This window comes from Cydia splendana, chromosome 1 (assembly GCF_910591565.1).
Source record: "Cydia splendana chromosome 1, ilCydSple1.2, whole genome shotgun sequence".
Lineage (NCBI taxonomy): Eukaryota > Metazoa > Arthropoda > Insecta > Lepidoptera > Tortricidae > Cydia > Cydia splendana.
In genome coordinates this window covers 27017814-27040001 of record NC_085960.1, presented here as the reverse complement: position 1 = coordinate 27040001, position 22188 = coordinate 27017814, and the positions used below count along the sequence as shown (strand labels likewise).

General features: G+C 42.5%; 1 protein-coding gene across 1 annotated transcript; it reads right to left on the bottom strand.

Moving 5' to 3' along the window:
• Positions 1-2651: 2651 nt before the first annotated feature.
• On the bottom strand, positions 2652-21943 carry LOC134792408 (thyrostimulin beta-5 subunit-like). Its single transcript, XM_063763706.1, has 3 exons — positions 21767-21943; positions 15064-15222; positions 2652-2787 (listed from the first exon to the last, which is right to left on the bottom strand). Exons 1-3 carry the CDS (start codon positions 21938-21940, stop codon positions 2692-2694), a joined length of 429 nt encoding a protein of 142 aa, XP_063619776.1. The 5' UTR covers positions 21941-21943; the 3' UTR covers positions 2652-2691.
• Between the last annotated feature and the right edge of the window lie 245 nt (positions 21944-22188).

Genomic DNA, 22188 nt, shown 5'->3' with positions numbered 1-22188 from the left:
TTCCCTATAATTTTTTTGGGTGGCTTGATTTTGCTGCCAGATTTTTAATAATATGATGCTTAAATTTGAGGCTAATATAAATTTATTGGTGCTAAAATATTAATGCACAGCCAAATTATATTATTATATGCCCAGTGAAAGTTCCTGTTTAATATTTTAGTTGCCCGGTTAATAATAAGCCAATATCAATTTTACGGAGACTAGCACGATTGCTACTCTAATCACTACCTACTCTGCCCTAATAAATATGGTTATTTAAACATTAAAGGAATGTAAGTACTTACCTCATAATTACTGGTTTTGCTTTGAACACTCATTATTGTTTCCGTTTTGCAGATTTGTTGATAGTTTTCACGCTTCAGCGCCTAATAACTTTGTAATATCAATACAAATTTAATGATAAACTTACACATCTCTTTAAGCCTAAGCAGCTAGGTTTTGGTGTAAAAGGGGGATGTGAGGCGGCAGTGCACGCTGCACGCACGTTTTTAAGTGGTCCGGTTTTCGAAATTTTTGTAAAAATAGATGTAAAAAACGCTTTTAATTCGGTCGATCGCGGTGCTCTGCTAGCAGCGGTGAAAAAAGAACTGCCAGACCTCTACAAATACATTTGGCAATGTTACGGAGCACCGTCAAAATTACTATTTGGAGATAACATCATTTCATCGAGCATGGGCTGCCAACAAGGGGACCCGCTTGGGCCAGCCATCTTTAGTCTAGTCATCCACCCCATCATATCAGGTTTAAAGTCCAAATTCAACATATGGTATTTAGACGACGGATCCCTTGGAGGAGATGCTGTAACTGTTTTAGAAGATTTAATATGTATCGAAGAAAAGTTCTCAGAAATCGGACTCTCACTAAATTATACCAAATGTGATTTTTTTTCCCTGAACACCTTCCTTCGGACATATAAAATTACTTTTTGGCAAATTTTAACGAAGTTTTACCAAATATATCAGTTCACTCAAAATCATCCCTCACTCTTTTGGGCTCACCAATCTTTGGCGAAGCTATCGCACCTGTTATCAACTGTAAACTAAATCTATTTAACAGTACATCAGAGTTACTTTTCAAAATAAACCCGCATATAGCTCTCTTCATCATCCGTTTCTGTCTATTCACCCCAAAATTCATGTATCTGCTACGCACCTGCCCAATTTGGAAGTTTCCCTCTATTCTTTCTTCCATTGAACCTCCCTTCAGGCCACTCTATCCAAAATTTTTAATATACAGTTTGATACTAGGTCATGGACCCAGGCGGTTCTCCCAATTAGGTTTGGGGGGCTCGGAGTTCGCACTTCGGCCAGCTCGGCTTTACCTGCTTTTCTGTCTTCCGTGTACGGCTCGCTGTCTCTCATCGGTGTCATTTTAAACCTTCCACAGATACTCGATGATGAGGTAGCGAGCCTCAGGGAGGCCAGAGAAGCATGGTGTCAGTCATGCCCGAGTGCGGACATCCCAGAAGCCAGGCACATCCAACGGGCTTGGGACTCCCCACGCCTAGAGGTAGTCCATGCCACACTTATAGAAAACAGCCCGGACGACTTTGATCACGCTCGAATTCTGGCAGTTTCGGCCCCCTAGGAGGGCCACTGGTTACAGGCTCTCCTTTCCAAGGCAATAGGCACGGTTCTGGACCAAGTAGCCTAAGAATAGCAATAGGCTTGAGGCTTGGGTCCAGAATATGTGTTTCCCACACATGTGCCTGCGGCAAAAGCGTGGACCAGCTGGGCCGGCATGGCCTCTCTTGCGCAAAAAGCGCCGGTCGCATGTATCACCACGGCACTATCAACGATTTGGACCGTCGCGCGCTTGCCACCGTCTCCGTGCATGCAGTTTTAGAACCAGTGGGCATGGCTAGAGACGACGGCAGGCGTCCCGACGGAGCCACGTTAGTGCCGTGGAAATTAGAAAGAGCCCTGGTGTGGGACGCGACGTGCGTTGACACCCTTGCACAGTCCCACATCAGGGCGACCCGCATCCAGGCTGGCGTTGCGGCTGACCAGGCCCAGATTCTCAAGCGCCGCAAATACTCGACCTTAGTAGTTAACGACTATGAGTTTGCGGCGCTTGCAGTTGAGACTCTGGGACCTTGGTCATCCGACATGAAGGCATTTATGAAGGCTTTGTCGGCGCGGCTGGTCGATTCCACAGGGGACCGTAGGGCTGGCGCGTACCTCTCTCAGCGTATCGCCCTAGCGGTACAGAGAGGTAACGCCGCCAGTGTACTCGTAATGGGGTCCATGCCGCAGGCCGAACTGTTGGACGGGGCATTTCTTTTATGACTGGGCCCTTTATAGGTTTTTTTTATATTGTATTTATAGGTCGGTACTTACTAATTTATTTAGAATTAGTTTAATTTTTAAGTAGTTATATTTAATGCTAGTTTAGTTTTTATTTAGTTTTTCTTGTTTCATTTTATTGTATTCTCCTATTGTATCTTGAAAAGTTGTTACGATAAAGGAAATACGGATTATTAATTTTGTATTTTGATTTGGCCTAAATTTTACTTATATAGGTATTCCTAATCTACGTATGCAGACACAACGCTCATTTTAACGCAGGCAATTGAATCAAATTAAACTTGAATGAGGAAGAATATCACGAATTTGTGTATTTTTTTACAATGTTGTGTTATCATAATGCACTATTATTTTAATTTAGGTCCTATATAATTTATTTATGCTTTCATTCATCGTCGTTTTCCGTTTCGTCGACAAACCCTTCGACAATGGTTGAATGCGGCGGTAGCCATTCGCAGCTTGTGTGTTGTGATGAACAAACCTGGAAAATATTATTAAACATAATGTAATTACATTTTGTAGCGCCAGCTAGCTCGGGGTTCGGATGACTAGGCTATTTAAAAGTGAAAACGACACCGATAACTGAATAAAAGTGTATTATATTGAAAGTAATTGCACTGGTAACGTACATATGGGAAACTTATTAGAAATTAAGCACTAAATACTGTAGTGATTTACAAATTATCATTAGACACATATTAATCGTATCGCGTCGGTTGCCGGACTGCGCGGGAGCGGCGAGAACGTATCTGTATACGGTCGGTCACGCGCAGTGCGTGATGATTCGGAGCCGTGATTGGCTCATGCGGTGCAGCAGGTAAGTCGTCCAATCCGCGAGTTTCGTTCGGCCAGGCCGACGTTTGAGGTTGGCGCGTTATACACTCCCCCTCCAAGTTCCCAGAACGACCCGTTGGGGACTTGGTAACACTAACATCTCGCGCTAAGTTACGAGGGCGACCACGTAGTCGCCGTGGTTGGACAGGCACCGAAGGAATACCTTGACCTCGTGTGAATTGTGTCAAATCAGAACTATGGTATTTACCCAGGTCGGTATTGGTTTGTACGTCAGCTATAACATAAGAAGTTGGACTAATTATTTTACTAATGCGATAGGGACCATCCCGTTTTGGCATGAATTTCTTTGTTAAACCTTTAGAAGCGTTACTAAGCAAATGAGTGTCTACCAGAACTAGGTCATTAACGCAAAACAAAGGTGACTGCCGTCGGTGCTGGTCAGCGTCGCTTTTCTTCTGGTCCTGCTGGCGTACAGCTTTCTCCTTTATAACATCCCAGTTTTCGAGAAACTTCTTCAAGTAAGGAGTTATTTGCGGCAGAAAGTTTTCTTTTGACAGAATAGCCTTTAAATCACGTTGGGCATCAAAAGGAGTCCTCATCTCTCAAGCGAACATCATGTGAGCTGGACTGCATCCAGTGATGGCACAAAGAGCACTATTCATCGAGAACCTGATCGCTGGCAGGAACTTGGGCCACGCACGATGATTGTTCTTCACTAAAATAGATAGTTGAATCTTGAGGTCTCTATTCTTGCGTTCTGCAGGGTTGGCCTCAGGATGATAGAGTGGTATTAAATTCTGCTTGATTCCCAGCAAGAACATGGTCTGCTGCATCACAGCTGAGACAAACTGAACTCCATTGTCAGAAATGACTCTTCTTGGGAATCAATACCGTAGGAAATACTGCTCGATAAGGGCTGGAGCGCAGACTTCTGCTGTGGCGTCCTTGAGGGCTATCAGCTCCACCCAGCGTGTAGCCGTGTCCTCGATGAGCAGCACCCATTTCTCTTCATTATCTCCTTCAGGTAGAGGGCCAAAGAGGTCTATAGCAAGCACCTCTCCTCTTTGATTAAGCACTGGGGTCTGTAGTAGTCCCATAGGCTTCTGGTTACTTATCTTGTAACGTTGGCATTCTTCACATAGTTTTAAATATTCCGTGATGTATTTGCGCATTCCTGTAAAGTAATACTTTTGACAGATGCGTGCGAGAGTCCTTTCTACGCCCTGATGACCAGCTGTTGGGGCGTCGTGGTACTCTTTTAAGATGGCCTCCTTCATAGAGTTAGGTACTACCAGCTGAGCTTCCTCTGACTCAGAGTTGGGATTGTAATAGTAGAGTATCCCTTGGGCCATGACATATCCTCTCTCTAGCCATCTGGTCGAGTTAATAGGTTCAGAGTCTTCCAGGTCTTGAATAATCTTGGCGACTTTTGGATCTTCGAGCTGTGCAGTACGTAGTTCCGTCGGGTTAACTTGTGGAATATCAATAATAATAGAGCAGACTCCACATTCTTCTTTGGAGTTTTCATCGCAGACAGGTCGACTCAATGTGTCTGCTATGACATTGGCCTTTCCAGGTATGTATTCATATTTGATGTCAAAACCTTGCAGTTTAAGTGCCCACCGGATAAGGCGACCACTTGGTGACTTGTGAGTCAACAGCCATTTCAACGGCTGATGATCCGTCTTCACTAAAACTGTATGACCATCAATATAGGGCCGGTACTTCTCAACCGCCCAGATCACAGCCAAACACTCCCTCTCAGTTGTGCTGTAACGGCGTTCTGCTGGAGTGAGCAGCCTCCTGGCATACTCAATGGGACGCTCATCATGTCCTTCGCCTTGCATAAGACAAGCTCCAAGAGCATAGTTGCTCGAGTCAGTCCGCAGAATAAATTGTTTGCTGTAATCCGCTTGCACCAGGATTGAAGCAGAAGTTAATCTGGTTTTGAGGTCCGTAAAAGCCTGTTGTTGCTCGTCTTGCCATTTCCATGGTTCATTTTTCTTTGTAAGCTTGGTAAGCGGCTGAGCTACCGCTGAGAAATTTGGAACAAACTTTCTGAACCAAGCACAGGTTTGGAGAAATATCCGGAGATGTTTGAGATTAGTTGGCTCCTTCATGGCTAATATAGCTTCAACTTTCCCATTATCTGGCTTTATACCGTCAGGGGTGATGAGGTGTCCAAGGTACTTGACCTCTTTGCAGGCAAAAACACATTTCTCTCGGTTTGCTCTTAAGCCAAACTGACGTAGTCGGTCGAACACAAGTTGCAGGTCTTGCAGGTGTTTCTCGAAACTGTCAGATATAACCAGGAGATCGTCCAGGTAAGCTAGAACTGTAGTATTTTGCAAGCTGGCACCGGATTTAAATTTATCCATCAACCGCTGGAAGGGTGCAGGTGCATTCTTTAAACCGAATGGCATTCGTATGAAACGGTAGGTACCGAATGGTGTGATCACTGAAGTCTTATCCCGATCAGCTGGATTCACACTTACTTGCCAGTATCCGGATCTCAGATCTATGGTACTTATGTAGCAATGTCTTCCGGTCGACTGCAGCAGCTCATCAATTGTGGGTAAGGGATAGTTATCAGTCTTTGTGACGCTATTCAGCTTTCTATAATCAGCACAGAATCTGACAGTATTATTCTTCTTAGGGACAAGAACTGCCGGTGAGGTCCATGCAGATTCACATTCCTCTATTATCCCTTCCCGGAGCATCTTCTCAATCTCCGCTTTCATTATTTCTTTCTTTGCAGGTGTGAGCCGGTATGGAGGTTCAGATATAGGTGCATGGTCTCCTGTGTCGATATGATGTTCAACAATTGGAGTGGGCGCTCCCCCTAGACTGAAGACTGCACTATTCCTCTCTAACACTTCGGCTAATTTCATCTTTTCACCTTCGCTGAGCATTGATCCTTCTTCAGCATGAAGTATATTGCTTGCAGCAATTGACAATTGCGTTGGCATGTCAGATTCATACTGTATGGGATATCTCTCACCACCTGGGAAACACCAAGTATGGTTATCAAAGTCCAGGTCGAGCCTAGATGCTTTTAGAAAATCGATTCCCAGTAAAGTTTCATTTTCTTCAGCTTCAGGTAAGATCAGGAACTCTTGAGGTATTACTCTATCCTTCACTTTGACATCTAAGGTAATTTTGAGCACATTTCTAATTTGAGTTATACCCTCGGCTAATGTCACTCTCATTAGCTTCTCGCAGAACTGTTGCTGTCTCTCAAGTAACAGTGAGTAGAGCTTCCGACTTGCCAAGCATCTCTTTGCGCCTGTATCCACTAAGGCAATACCTTGCATGTCTAAGATTCCAATCCCTAAAATTGGCCGCTGACGCCTTTTTGTGTATTCCTCATATGTGTCAAATAAATCCAACACGGGGTCCTCAGAGTCATTCTGGTCCATTAGGGCTCCAGGTGTAGGCTCCTTGGAGTCCTCATCCTTCTGGTTTGTCCCTGAAAAGTCCACAGCTGAAAATAAAATTCCCTCACAAGGCGTGGTTGAGTTACTGGAATTATCTATACTGTGACCCGAAGATGACATACTGTAGTTAGTTATATTGTGACCATTCTTGTTATCAGCTGATCCTAAATCAGCTGTAATCAACCTAGATTTGGCGTCAATGACCTGATCTGGCAGCACAGGAATGTTACTAATATTATTTGACATGGTGCAAAATGATATTTCCTCACTATGGGAACTATTTACTTGCTTATCACTGTTATCAATAAAGGACTTTGCAAAAAGTGTGCACGATTGTTGAACGACTATGGGGTCGTCCTGGGAGCTGTCGGCGGCGCGGGGCATCACCGGCTTTGCTACTAAACCGTCACCAAAGAAATTTGCAGGAAGTGCATGTCGAAAATCAGTGGGAGACAAAAAGATCTCGTCAAGCTTATCATTTTCAACTTTAGGTATAGAGTTAAGAGTACTACTCACCGGGGAGAGCTTCTTAGTCTGCTTACCAGTGTCCTTTAACCCTGGATTGGACGAATCCATGCTGCAGTTGACAGTACAGAAAGTAGCATTACTGTAGCCGACGATTGCAGCCACGGGTGGAGAGGAGCAGAAATAAGAACAACTAGGGATACTTTTTGAGGCAAGTGTTAGAGCGCATGGACATGCGTGTGTCGCTCGGTGGCGTATAGGGAACTGACGTTGATTGGCCGATAGCCGATGCTCGTTGCACACATATGCATGCTCTCGCGCACACTTTATTAACACATATAAAACAACAGTGGTAAGCAAGGTAAGTACCTACATATGATTTTATAATATTAAACTAAAATGTATATTAATTACTAAGTTTTATGTTTCAGGTTATTTATTTCAGGTCCAGTATATTGCGTCGTCTACATTCTCGGCCCCATTGTCCGTCAAGGACAATCATCATCAGCTGTGGGGAGCAACGCTAAACGCGCCACTGGTCTGGTAAGCATTCCGGATTGTGTTTTTATATCGACGATTCGAATGCGCCCGTCGGCGTCAGCGTGAACTTCATGGACCCGTCCTTTCGGCCAGACATTTCTAGGCATCGCTGGGTCTACGATTACCACGACATCGCCCTTTTTCAGCTGTTTGCCCTCTTGGCACCATTTTTGTCGTGGTAGAAGATTTGGTAGTACCTCGCGCATCCAACGCCGCCAGAATGCATCGGTAAGTCTTTGTGATATTCTCCACATCTTCTTCCGAAACAGGTCAGTATCATCAAATACACCAGGAACTGGGAGGTTCGAAGAGGAGCCTATGAGGAAGTGGTTTGGTGTCAAACTTTCTGGGTCGCCGTGGTCTGTCGATACGTAGCTAAGCGGACGACTATTTACAATATTTTCCACCTCTGCCAGCAATGTGATCAAAACCTCTTCGCGTGGAGCTCGTTCCTTTAAGACCACTTTCAGGGATGTCTTGACGCTTTTAATTAAACGCTCCCAGGAGCCGCCCATGTGAGGACTCGCTGGTGATATGAAGCGCCATTCAAGTTCTTTCGTAGTCAGTAGGTCTCTGACACTCGCTTGGTCGTTTATCTCTTTAAACGATCTCCTTAACTCGGCGTCAGCGTCTCTGAAGTTGGTACCATGGTCGGAGTACATTCTGTATGGCCAGCCTCGTCGTGATGCCATCCGTCTCAAGGCCATAATAAAGGAATCTGCGGAGAGCGAGGGTACCAATTCTATATGGATCGCTCGTACTGTCATGCAGGTGAAGAGTACCCCGTACCGTTTCTCGTGGCGACGGCCGACTGTCACTTCCATATGCCCAAATAAGTCAACGCCGCAGTGAGTAAACGGGCGTTGATGATGAGCGAGTCGCGCCGCCGGTAAGTCTCCCATCCGTGGGTTACTAAGTCTTGCTTTTTTTATTCGGCAATACAAACATCGTGCCGCAACTGTACGTACTGTAGGGCGTAAGTTGACAATCCAATATTTTTGACGAATATCGTTGACTACAGTTTCATTATTACCGTGCGCAGCCATCACGTGATAACGCTTGATTATCAATCTCGTTATATAATCACGCCCGTCAAGTATAACGGGACGTTTCAGGTCGTAATCAATATACGAAGCAGCGTCGATCCTCCCGCCGACGCGTAGCAATCCGTGTTCATCTAATATTGGCGTTAATTTGCGCAATCGGCTGCTTGGTTCGATTGCCTTATTATTTTTCAGTGCATAAATCTCTTCTGGAAACGATTTTATCTGTGAGTAACGCAATAATTCAGTTTCAGCGCGTTGCATCGTGTCGGCATCAATCTGCGCGTTACCAGGTCTTCGGCACCTCGTAATAAACAATAAAACATTTGCCATACATCTCCATAGTCTGGTCCACGAAGAGAATTTATTCAAATCAGGAACAACAGGTAAGTCTTCAACCTTTATATCATATAGCATGTTTACTTGTAACAGCTGATCTTTGTTTATCTTTTGTTTTGCAGCGTCATACTTCGGCCACGTGTCCCGCGGCGAGTACAGGAATGCAGGGCCACGGAGCCAGTCGCAGTCGTTATTCAACTCGTAAGTATTTAATTTAGTCGCTTTGTCAGCTATATTCAAGTCGGTAGGTATATAATTCCATTCACAGGATTGAGATAATTCATCAATTTCGCCAAGTCTGTTAGCGACAAAAACTTTATAGTTGCGCGTATCGTTTTTTATTTGATGCAAAACGATTAAAGAATCGGTCCAGAAGTACCGTGTGCAGGCGGTCAACCTGTGTTCGCGCGCTATTGTGTCAGCGAGTCTGCAGGCGATAACAGCTGATTCCATCTCAAGTTTAGGTATAGTTATATATTTCTTCACAGGTGACGAACGACATTTACTCGCGATGAATGAAACTTGTACTTCATTGATGCTACATATTTTGCGCCAATAAGCGACGGCAGCGTATGCAGTAGGAGCAGCATCGCAAAAAATGTGAAGTTCGAGTTCTATGGTCGTCTCATTCTGGCGCAAGGTGTGGCGGCGAGCGTTATCAGTATTATCGCGCTCGCTCATAACTTGTTCGGCGTGAAAATAAAATCTTGGAATGCGCAAATCTTTCAAAGATTGTAATTCCGTTATCCAGTTGCGAAATACTGTATATTCATTCGTAGGAATCTCATCGTCCCATTTAGTATCCGTTCTCCAGATATTTCGTAGCATTATTTTTGCTTTGACAGTAAATGGCGTAAGAAAGCCAAAAATGTCAAATATTGACATATAGATGCGCAGGAGTTCCCGCTTCGTGGGTTTTCGTTGCAAGTTAATTATCTCCGTCGGAATGCGTTTAAGTGACAATTCAAAGCCGAATGTGTCGCTGGCCGGGTACCATAGCAACCCGAGCGTTCTCTCAGGTACGTCGTCGCATCCGGTTTTGAACCTTATTGCCTTGTCACTTAAGGTTTCTTTTGGCGTGCATTCCAAAACTGCACGTTTGTTAGAAATCCAATTTCTTATTTCGAAGCCACCTTGTTTGTGGATTTCGGCAACTTCTTTTATCATCTTGATAGCTAACTGCTCGTTGTCCACACTCTCGATGTAGTCGTCCATATAATGTGACTTCAGGATGGCTTCGACCGCTTCAGGCATTTCGTTTTGGAATCGCATTGCATTTTTATTTTTAATATGTTGTGCAATGAATGGAGAACAATTGGTTCCAAATAACAATGACGTCATAACGTAGGTTTTTAATTCGCTGTTTACGTTCTCGCGCTATAAAAATCGTAATGCGTGCTGGTCTTCTTTCGTTATCTTGATGCGAAGGAAGAATTCTTTTATATCGCCCATAATTGCGACTGGTTTTTCTCGAAAGCGTAGCATGATGCCCAGTAAAGACTGAAGTAGGTCAGGACCCTGGAGTAGGTAGTCGTTCAGGGAGCGACCGGCGGTGGCGGCTGAAGCGTCATGCACTAGTCTCAATTTTTTCTTGTTTTTGTTGTCAACTCCAAAATGGGCTAAATAAAATACGCGCATATGTGGCGCTAACAATTCTTCGTCTGATAATAATCGGGCGTAATTGTTTTCAAGTAAGTGATTAATACGCTCCGTATACCTGGAGGCGTATCCTTCATCTGACAGCATTCTTCTTTCCACAGCGAGGAATCTCTTATAAGCATTTGGGTAAGAGTCAGGCAGTTTAGCATCGTTTTTCCATGGTAAACTAATTTCATAACTCCCGTTAATTAATCTTGCAGAGTTATCAATGATGTTGACTGCACGAATGTCGTCCTTATTTACGCGTGGCTTAGAGTTCACTCCTATTGATTCGAGCGCAAACGATCGACGAACCAGTTCATGAAGTTGTTTATCTGCGCTGTCGCTAAGTGCATCGCTTGACCATTGTGGTGATGAGTGTGTGTCTGCGTCTGTGCATGTGTGCATCTCCCGCCGCGCGGTAAGTATGTCCGCGGGGGTGGCGGTGGAGGGCGGAGTGCATGCGTTGCAGATTTCGGCGGCTGGTTTAGCGCGCTCGTACAGCACTGTTATCAAGGCATGCTCGGCGGTCGAAGGTCGACCGAATATAGCCGCAGGTAAGGTTCCGTGTAAACACCAACCGAGTTTTGTTAATGTGGCACAAGGTTCAAAATCGCCCCGATAAACAGTCTTTAGCGGCATTAACAAATGGTAGTAGTCCTGTCCGATTAATAACTTCGGTTCCATATTACAGCGGGGTATAACACTTTTTAGGTCGCGTAAATAATCGTAAGAGTCTAAGTTCACGTTAGATAGGTCCAGTGTTGGTAAGTCTAGCTCACTCATTTTTCGCGCACGTAAATCGTACATTTCACCACTTGAGTTCGAGATTTTAAAGTTCACAGTTTCAATTGTACACTCGAATTTAGATTTCCATGCACATTTCATACTTATTGTCTTTGGCTGACCTTGAAGGTTGACACAGTTAGCAAGATCAGCTGATATCAGACTCACTGCGGCCCCATCATCTAAAAGGGCATAAGTAGCAATAGTGCCGCTAGGTCCATGGAGGTTCACTCGTACAGACTTTAGGTAAACACTGTCACTAGGTTCCACGACAGTATTGGTTACGATTGCGGTCGTGGGATTGTTGTTGGCAGGTTCATCTGTCGCACTTAATGTTGGCGTATTATTTATGTCTTCGTTGGTGCTGCTATTGCGGGGCGCTGCGCTGGCTGCGTTAGATCTGTTCGGCCAGTGAAGGAGGCGGTGGTGGGGCAGCCCGCAGCCGTCAATATCGCACGATGCGGCCGGGCAGGTTTCTTTCCCGTGGCCTAGCAACAGGCATTTATGGCATATTCTGTTTATTTTAACAAAGCGCCATTTATCCCTGCGTAGCGCGCGTTTAAATTTGATGCAATTAGTCAGCGGATGATAAGACATCTTACAAAACTTGCACTTCGTGTTAGTATCATTATCATTGTTTAAAATGGGGTGAACTTGAAGTTTTCGGTCTTCCATCTTTTTTGGAAACTTATGTTCATTTTGAGAATGGATATGAGTTACACCAGCGGCGGCGATCTTCGTAGCTTCTTTGTGCAGGAACTCGGAGAATAACTGTAATTTAGCTTTGTTTGTATCGCTATGTTCGTATATATAGTCTGCCCACTTGTTGATAAGCGCACTGGGACACTTTGATATAACGATGCTTAGTAACTCAGGGCTTCGAAGATGATCGGTCTGATTAATAGACTCTGCAGCTGCCACGCAATTCTTCACTTTGACGGCGAAGTTCACCAACTCGATATGATACGCTTGCGGTAAAGGTTGCAATTTCTTAAATTGTGTTAAGATTTTATTTATGATTAGGTCAGGTCTTCCGAATCGTAGCTCTAGTGCGTCTAGGATGGCGCGTGGTGAGGTGTCAGTCGTAAATAAAGATGAGACCGTTTCTTTAGCTTCACCACGGAGACATTTCTCTAATCTTGCGATATTTTCAGAATCACTATAGTTGCATAACTTGGTGGATTGTTCGTATGATTTTTTAAATTGTATCCACTCGAGCGATTCACCAGAAAATAACGGTAAGTCCTTAGACGTGGCTAATCGAGATAAAAGACGAGTATTAGCACTTTGAGTTGTAGTAGCTAGTTTTTCCATTGCTTGTGCTAGGGTTTGAAGTGAGCTGGGTCCGGGGTTCGGTTCTTGCCAAGGGGTCGCGAGAGCGCGTTCGTTTTGTTCGTCTTGGCGACTTCTCTCGAGCCACTGTTCCACTTTTTGAGATGTTTCGGACAAAATAGATCGTTGTTCTTCACTGCAACGGGACTTCTGAGAATATTCTTCATCCAGCTTAGAGTGCAGCGTCTAGCTTTTTATCTATTAACTCCTTCTCGATCCTAGCTTTAGCTTCGGCGGCGTCTAACTCTAATTGCTTTCTTTTTGCATGTAGTGAAGACATCGAAGTCTTATTCGAAGTATTGGATCGGTGATATCCATGTTCAGTTTCAGTTTTGATGCTACCCTCTTTTGCGGTGGGCTGAATCTGCAAACTGAGCGCCTTCGCGTTGAACTGGCTTGCGTGATCCGTAAATTCTTCTTCTTTGGAGTTCTTTGGGCCTGGCACTTCACTCTGAGCATCCGTGACATGTTTCAACTTTTCTCTTTCGAGAGCACCCCGCGTTTTAACCATGGTGTGCGGAGGCGTGTGGAACATTCCTTTGCGTCCCGACATCCGTGCTCCTCAGGATCCGGTTTGATAGGACCATGTGTAGCCGACGATTGCAGCCACGGGTGGAGAGGAGCAGAAATGAGAACAACTAGGGATACTTTTTGAGGCAAGTGTTAGAGCGCATGGACATGCGTGTGTCGCTCGGTGGCGTATAGGGAACTGACGTTGATTGGCCGATAGCCGATGCTCGTTGCACACATATGCATGCTCTCGCGCACACTTTATTAACACATATAAAACAACAGTGGTAAGCAAGGTAAGTACCTACATATGATTTTATAATATTAAACTAAAATGTATATTAATTACTAAGTTTTATGTTTCAGGTTATTTATTTCAGGTCCAGTATATTGCGTCGTCTACAATTACATTTTTCGCAATTTGCACGTATAACACCTACTTGACCACAACCATAACAACGTAAGACATTAACATCTGATGTGTTATTATTATTATCGTTAGACGTACCACTAGAGTCTTTATTTAGTTTTCTACATTCTTCTTTTACGTGGCCGTAACGTTTACAATACCCGCACTTCTTACTATATGACTTAGATTTCGCGGCGGACGCGGACGCTGTATTGTTATCACTGTTATCATCTAAACGACGCGGCGGAGGCGCGCGGGGCTCGCGGGACGGCGACGCGGCGCTCGCGCTCGCGGCAGCGCGCGGCGGCTTTGACACGGCGACGGGACGACTCGGCGAAGCGTAGCTCACGTTCTTGGAAGCGGCGGCGGCCTTTGTATCGTTCGTACTCTCGTTCAACGATTCTTCGACAGGGCGCACCTTTTGTAACAATATCTTAAACGTTGCGCACTCTTCCCTCTTAACACGTTTACGTATACGTTTGTTTAACAGTCCGTACACCATATCCAATTGTACCTTCTCAGCCAACTCGCTACGCGGCAATTTTGCCAACAGAGCTCTGCACTTTGCGACGAAAGTATGAGTATTTTCGTCGCCTTGAGGTGTAGCAAATAAGTCGCGGTAAATGCGTGGCGGAGCTCGATTGTCGCCGTAGGTATGGCGCAAGCTGTCCAATACTTCGGCCCATGAAGTTGTCTCCGGTTTTATGCCCTGCCACCAATCTGCGGCTGAATGCGTTAATAGCATAGATAACCCTCGAATGGCGTTATCGTCCGAGATGTTTGCACAATCTTTGTAGGCTTCAATGGCGTCAATAAAACCTTCGATGGACTCTTCTGCATTTCCAGCGAATCGAGCTTTGCAGCGAGAGAAATTTCCTCCTTCTACAGGAAACGGTGTCGATGTAGTAGACGACGATGGGTGCCTAGAGGTTGTGATGACGCTTTCCAGCAGTTCCCTGAAGGCGTTGGTTTGCGACCGTTGCAACGAATCCACAAGCGTCGCGACGTCATCTCTCGTGAAAGAACCTTCTCGAGCGGGCTCGAGGTCATCTCGCGTCGGCGTCGACACGCGTCGATTTCTCCTTGATTTAGGCGGCATTTTAGTACACTATATTGTTTATTTTAATGAATCACGGCACAAAAGTCCAATTTTTCACTATAGCCTCACACTTGGGCAGCCATTTTGTAGCGCCAGCTAGCTCGGGGTTCGGATGACTAGGCTATTTAAAAGTGAAAACGACACCGATAACTGAATAAAAGTGTATTATATTGAAAGTAATTGCACTGGTAACGTACATATGGGAAACTTATTAGAAATTAAGCACTAAATACTGTAGTGATTTACAAATTATCATTAGACACATATTAATCGTATCGCGTCGGTTGCCGGACCGCGTGATAAACATCACTTTAGATAGGTACGTTGTACTTAGGACCGGTTGTATCAAACTCTATACTCGTACCATGCAGAGACATTCTTCGGCAGCGATGTAGTGGAAAATCTCGGTGCCTTTGGTGACACCCTCGTCGCAATGCCGCAGCTTCACCATCAACGGGCGCCGGGATCCGTGCACGCACACTGGGTGGTGGGACTTCTTAAATGGGAACTGCCAGTCGGAAACCTGAACACAGAGATCACTACTTAGATTGATCGTATTAGATTCATAATTGTTACACTTTATTTGATGGATAAATAAGAATAATCATAATAATACAAAATTAAAACTAAAGTTAAAACTAGGAATAAAATAAAAATACAAACTATAAAATATACCTACTTACGTACAAAAAACCAAACCAATTACAAAAAGAACACCCCGTTCAACAGGTCGGACTGCGGCATGGACCCCATGACACTGGCGGCGTTACCTCTCTGTATCGCAAGGCAAACACGTTGAGAGAGGTACGCGCCAGCCCTGGGGTCCCCTACTTAGATTGCTATTGTAGAGCATTTATACATTATAGTGCCAACGCGTAACTACAAAAGTACAAGTTATGGGAAAGTTCTATCCTTCTCTGGTTCCTTCCGCACAAGTATTAAATACTCTGCCATTCGAGCGCACCATGTGACCCACCCACCACCACCCTTACCATTAGGTAACCACTTATTATAAGACAGAAGTGGCGACTTACCTACAAAAATATATCACTACTACTTTGTCAGTAAAAATCACCCTATTAAAAATATTGAAATATTTATTTAAGATATGACCGATGATATAGCGGGCCGTAATTTCAGGTGGTGGGTTAGGTTTCGTTCATGTCGTCTCGGATATGGGTGAATATGGTATCGATGCATTCAGTGTAATGCCCTGAACACAAATATATGAGATGACAAGCGCGAAAGTGGTGGGGGTAGTTGCTGTGGCGTCATAAAGTCTGCAGTACAAACTTTTTTTTTCGTTTCTTTTAAACATACCAAATGAAAGGGCTTTGTGAGTAGATCACAAATATATAACATATTGTAATATTTTCAATACTTGGTCTAACAAATTATTAGAAAACGTTCAAAAATTTCACAATCCACTGTTGACTTTCAAGTGCTCTAAATTGAAAATGGCTGAATGGATTAGTCTAAAATATATACTAAATGACTGTGAATATTCTTTATACAATGTTAAAAGATAATTAACCAGATATATCAAAAAATAAGAAAAGTACATCGTTGAAAAAGTATAACTATCTGTTACATTAAACTGCAACTATTATTAAAACAAACAAAAAACCCGACTGTTAACATATATTTTTGAAATGGTCTTTTCACTAGCTTTCATTTGGTACCCATATTGCTATAGTAAGAAAAAAAACACAATTTTTTTATTTAGCTGGCGCCATTTTTGACATATGAGGTGTGGTTGAATTCGTCAGAATTGTGGTAGTGACATAGGCTACATACATTTTGAGAATGGCGCCCGCTAATATAAAAATGGAGGGGGGGGGATTGCTTTTTTTCCTTACTGTAGCAATATGTGTACCAAATGAAAGCTAGTAAAAATACCATTTCAAAAATATATGTCAAACTGTCGGGTCTTTTGTTTGTTTTAATAATAGTTGCAGTTTAATGTAACAGAAAATTATACTTTTTTCATCTTGATTTACTTTTCTTATTTTTTGATATATCTGGTTAATTATTTATTAACATTATATAGAAGATATTCACAGTCACTTGGTATGTCATCTCAGCCATAAGACGTCCACTGCTGAACATAGGCCTCCCCCTTGGACCTCCATACGTGCCGGTTGGAAGCGACCCGCATCCAGCGTCTTCCGGCGACCTTAACAAGATCGTCTGTCCATCTTGTGGGTGGACGTCCTACGCTGCGCTTGCTAGTCCGTGGTCTCCACTCGAGCACTTTTCGACCCCATCGGCCATCTTCTCTGCGTGCAATGTGGCCTGCCCATTGCCACTTCAGCTTGCTAATCCGGTGGGCTATGTCGGTGACTTTAGTTCGTCTACGGATCTCCTCATTTCTGATTCGATCACGTAGAGAAACTCCGAGCATAGCCCTCTCCATAGCTCGTTGAGCGACTTTGAGTTTTGAGATGAGGCCGATAGTGAAAGACCACGTTTCGGAGCCGTAAGTCATCACTGGTAACACACATTGATATGTACTTTGGACGAATCCATTCAGCCATTTTCAATTTAGAGCAGTTAGAAGTCAACTGTGGATTGTGAAATTTTTGAACGTTTACTTATAATTAGTTAAACCAAGTATTGTTAATATTATATGTAGTATGTTATATATTTGTAATCTACTCACAAAGCCCTTTCATTGGGTACCCCACATGGTATGTTTAAAAGAAAATAAAAAAAAAGTTTGTACTGCCGACTTTATGACGTCACAGCAACTACCCCCACCACTTTCGCGCTTGTCATCTCATATATTTGTATTCAGGGCATTACACTGAATGCGTCGATACCATATTCATCCATATCCGAGACGACATTAGCGAAAATCGATTTCTAGAAGACTTTTCTTTCGTTGTCCGGGCCACTAATAACTTGAGACGTAATATAAATTCAAACTTAATTTTTTCGGTTAGTAGATGATATACCGTAAAATGGGGTGAGTAGGGATTACGAGGGGTGCGTAGCGGTCCATATAACAACTTTTGATATATTTTTAGTCGATATAATGATTGAGGGACATAATGCACTTTTGCTATAACAATACATGGTATATTCTTAGAGAGTCTAACTATCGTCAAGTATAATGAACTTGTAATATAACAACTTCTAATCTAACATTAACAGCGTATAACGTATATGTGATATAATTATGTTCGATATAACGCTCAGTTGGCATAATGTAGTACTAGTATAATTTGTAATATTTACTACTATTATAGCAACCTACGTATTCGAACTTAAGGCAGGTCTCAGTTAGGTACGACGACGAGCGAAGCGAGGAGGAGTGTTAGTTAGAATTGCGACCCTACAGCGCGCGAGCCAAGCGAGCGAAGCGAGCGTGCCTGGGTAGCAGCCGGCGAAGCGCCAGAACCGACTTTTTTATTATAATCTCAATTTATTTTTATATATTTGAATACATTATACCATAAATACTTATAACAAATATTCATTATATCCAGTAAGCGTTATATCGAATAGCTTTTATATCTGTTAAACATTATACCCCATGAAAATAGTTATTTTGTTTTTATATCAAAAGTTCATTATACCGCGTCAGTGATTATACACCATGAAATTATGTCAAAAGTTGTTATATCTTTTGAAAATATATCAAAAATTGTTATACGGATCATTACACACCCATTACGAGGACAGTTGGGTTATGAATGGGGTGAGGAGGGATGGCAGGGGGTGAGATGGAATTTTTAGACCAGAGTTATCACATTGTTACTTAAATACTTTATTCTCTTGATAAGTCAAGCTATTGTAATATTGTGTCAATTCTAGCAATTATCCCACCTCACTTAATTCCTATCCCCCCTTCTTACTTCGGATTTGTCGCAACTCACCCCTTTTTAAGCTTATTTTTCTGAATATCTACAACTTTTCCTTGAAAATTAACCTAATAAACGTTGAAATATGAAAATAAACCTACATACACTGGGTGAAATTGGCTTATCTACTCGTATACGACCTATTTACATATATTCTAGTACATAATATAAAGTAAGGAAATAGCTGCCGCGAGGCGTCCATGATACCCTATTTCAAATAGAGTGATAAATTTAAGTTACTCAATTAAGCATATTTGTAAGACATTAGTCCAATTTACTTACTCAGTTATAGTTTGCTTATCGCCGGGTGAGAATACGTTTGTGCCACACGACACGCCACTTACATTGGTTTACAGGAGAGCGCAAAGAAGCAAAAAAATATTTTTCGAAAAGTTGTAAATTTAGGAAATATTGAACTTATTTATCATTTAGGCACATATATTTACCATTATTAGTACCATACAAATATTGTAAAAATAGTGGTAATCATAAAATAAAAGCATTTTTAATATTGCCATATCCGTTTTTGATGAGTAAATGTTAAACGTACAATGTATGATATGACACAAACGTTTTGGATATGTCACACTTTTGTGATGATTTTCTGTTAAAAGAGTGTAATTATCCTATAGCAAAATGAGGATATGGCACAACATTTTTCAAAAATAGTTTTTTTCAAAAACCGATTACTGTCAATTATAGCATATTTTTGTTATTTTATGAATCATTAAAAAACGATTTTGCCAAAAATGGATATGGCACAAACGTATTTTCAACCGATGTTATAGGTAGGTACATTAATAATAAGCAAACTAGAACTTATTTTGATCCCCCTTCCCTCCTTGCTTCGTCTCCTCAGTTCTGAGGGTCAACTTGACACTTGAGGGAGAACTTATGTTTATAACATTTTATTTTTTATTACGTTATAATATCTATTTGAGTTCGGAATTTCAGCCAGCGACAATGAGTAGTTTAACGGTGCCAATATATACGATCGATACAATAGATACCGTAAGTTAATCTAAAGCAAAGAAAATATCACAAAATGGCCTGAGCATACCACGGTTAAGCGCCGTTTATTTTCTAACCCTGCTAAACAAACATGAGTGTATTTCCATGCTGATGTAAACAGTTATGATTACATTAAGCCAATTTGACGTGTGCCCACATTATTTATTTACTTCGCTTAAGAGGGAAGAATACCTCCTACGTACACGTCCATAAAAAAGAGAAACTGTTATTCCAGTTCTAAATAATTTCCATTCTCCATGATTTTTAGTACGTTATTGACACAATGAAAGACTAGGTTATAGGTATTCCTTTGAAAAAATTTGCAATAAAAAATGATATTTTTTTAAGCTAAACCTATAAACTTAGAACATATTACGCCGAAGCGATTGATATCAAAATCAAGGTGATTTGTTAAGATTTAGTTAGTGGAAACCGTTTCCTCCCGAAATGGAAATTTCATCAAAAAAGTACTTACCTATTGTCAGTAGCTGAGTATTATTCCCTCTTAAGACTTACGTTTACCTTAGCAAACATACATTGTTAACTTATACATTTTTAATGTCATATGGTGTCATTCAACGTCTATCAAATCTAAAGCGAGGCGTAGACTAGCAAGAATTTTTCAATTTACGTTACATTGCCGACTACTAAGGTAAACTACTGATACCGCAATGCAATGAAAATTGCATGCAAGTTCTTGCTAGTCTAAACCTCGCTTAACAAGCCGTTGATTATCGTTTGTCCCTATTATGACATTTGTAATTGTTTAAAAAAATATACCTACCTATATACCGGGTGTGGCCTGTAATACGAGCAAAAAATTAAACTGTAGGCTGTACTCCTCATACTGACCAACATTTTGTTCAGCAACTTTTAAAAATAACATACATACATCCGATGACGACTGCTGCAGCATGACTTTTGCAAGGTTAGTGTTGGCATGGGCTATGACAATGATGTCAATTTCATTGATAAGATGAGTGCTGGAATAAACGTTCCATGCAATGTCCGAACGACAGCAACGCAATTTGCCTATATTAAAGAAACTAAAAGTGACATCGTTTGCGCCAACACTGCCGCAGTACTAAAGGTGACTCCATTTCCAACGACAGCAGCACTACCATTCTTTTTACTATGGAAATTGTTAATAACACCGACGCGTTCGTACTAGTAGAGCAGCTGCGGTCAGGGGCCCGATTTTTGAAATTCGAGCGCTCGATTTCGTCACTTGAAAATCGGTGGAAAACAGCGAAATGCTAATTTTTGAAAGCGAATACAAGCGATAGAAATTGGGAATCGAATTGTATTGACCACTCGTTTTCAATTCTCATAGTAGAATTTAAATGCCGGGTACTGGAGATATTATTGAACGAAATACACGAAACGAAGCGGTCGAAATTCTAAAATCGGCCCCCAGAAATGGAATGCCCTAACGCAGCAACAGTTACGCTGCTGCATTCTCAATCAGAATGTCATCTTAATTTCAATTTGCCACGATCTTGTACTAAACATATAAATATGTATGTTTGCAACTTATTATTGTAACTTAAACATTAACCCCATGTCCAGGCAAATACATGTTATCAACTATGCACTATGCACTATTATAAACAAATAACACAGTAGTTACCTGTTGCTAACCGCCTCGTGATGTGATGGAAGCCGGCTGCAATTGTGGTCAGGGGCAGAACCCCCGCTCTAGTTGATGTTTTTATTATGCCTGAACAATGTATATAAGGTAAATTACCTGTTAAAACTCACAGATGAGAAATGCGTTCGAGGCACCGATCCAACTTAGGTATGCTGTGTTTTCACACAGCACAGCGGCCCCGCAGGTGGGCACGTTGTCGTGGTCCCAGCACTTCCTGTCGCGCTCGCCCGCCTGCTCCGCACGCGCGAGCTACACGTGCTGCTTTCACAGACTCACTAGACACTACCTAGAAGGTAGTGCCAGCAGCGCTAGCATATTGTCACAAGCAGAGTTCTATAAAAAGGTGCGTTTACTTCTCTAGAATCGTAGGGGCTCCCACAAGTGGGAACCTTGACGTGGTCCCAGCACATCCTGCCGCGCTCGTCCGCCTGCTCCGTGTACACGTGCCGCTTTCACAGACTCACTAGACACAGTCGCAGGTAGTGCCAGCAGCGCTAGCATATTGTCACAAGCAGAGTTCTATAAAAAGGTGTGTTTACTTCTCTAGAATCGCAGCGGCCCCCACAAGTGGGCACCTTGACGTGGTCCCAGCACTTCCTGCCATGCTCGTCCGCCTGCTCCGCGCGCGCGATGTACACGTGACGCTTGCACAGGCTTAGCTCGCCGGACACCGCCGCTGCCAGCGCCAGCAGGACCAACACGTTATATGCCATGCTTTATCTGATCAGGAATGTCTTGTAATTTTAAATTCACCGAGGAAAACAATCAAATATGAAAATACAAATAAAAAACGTGAATTTAAGCAATTGTACATAAAATGTATTTGAACATTCTCTAAGCGGAATCAATAAAAAGTAGGTAAGGTACTTGTTGTTTTAATTTCTGTGGTACGCAAAAACAGAGCTACACAGTGATTTTTTTTTATATTTATCTACTACCTAATAACTTATTCATTTTAAAA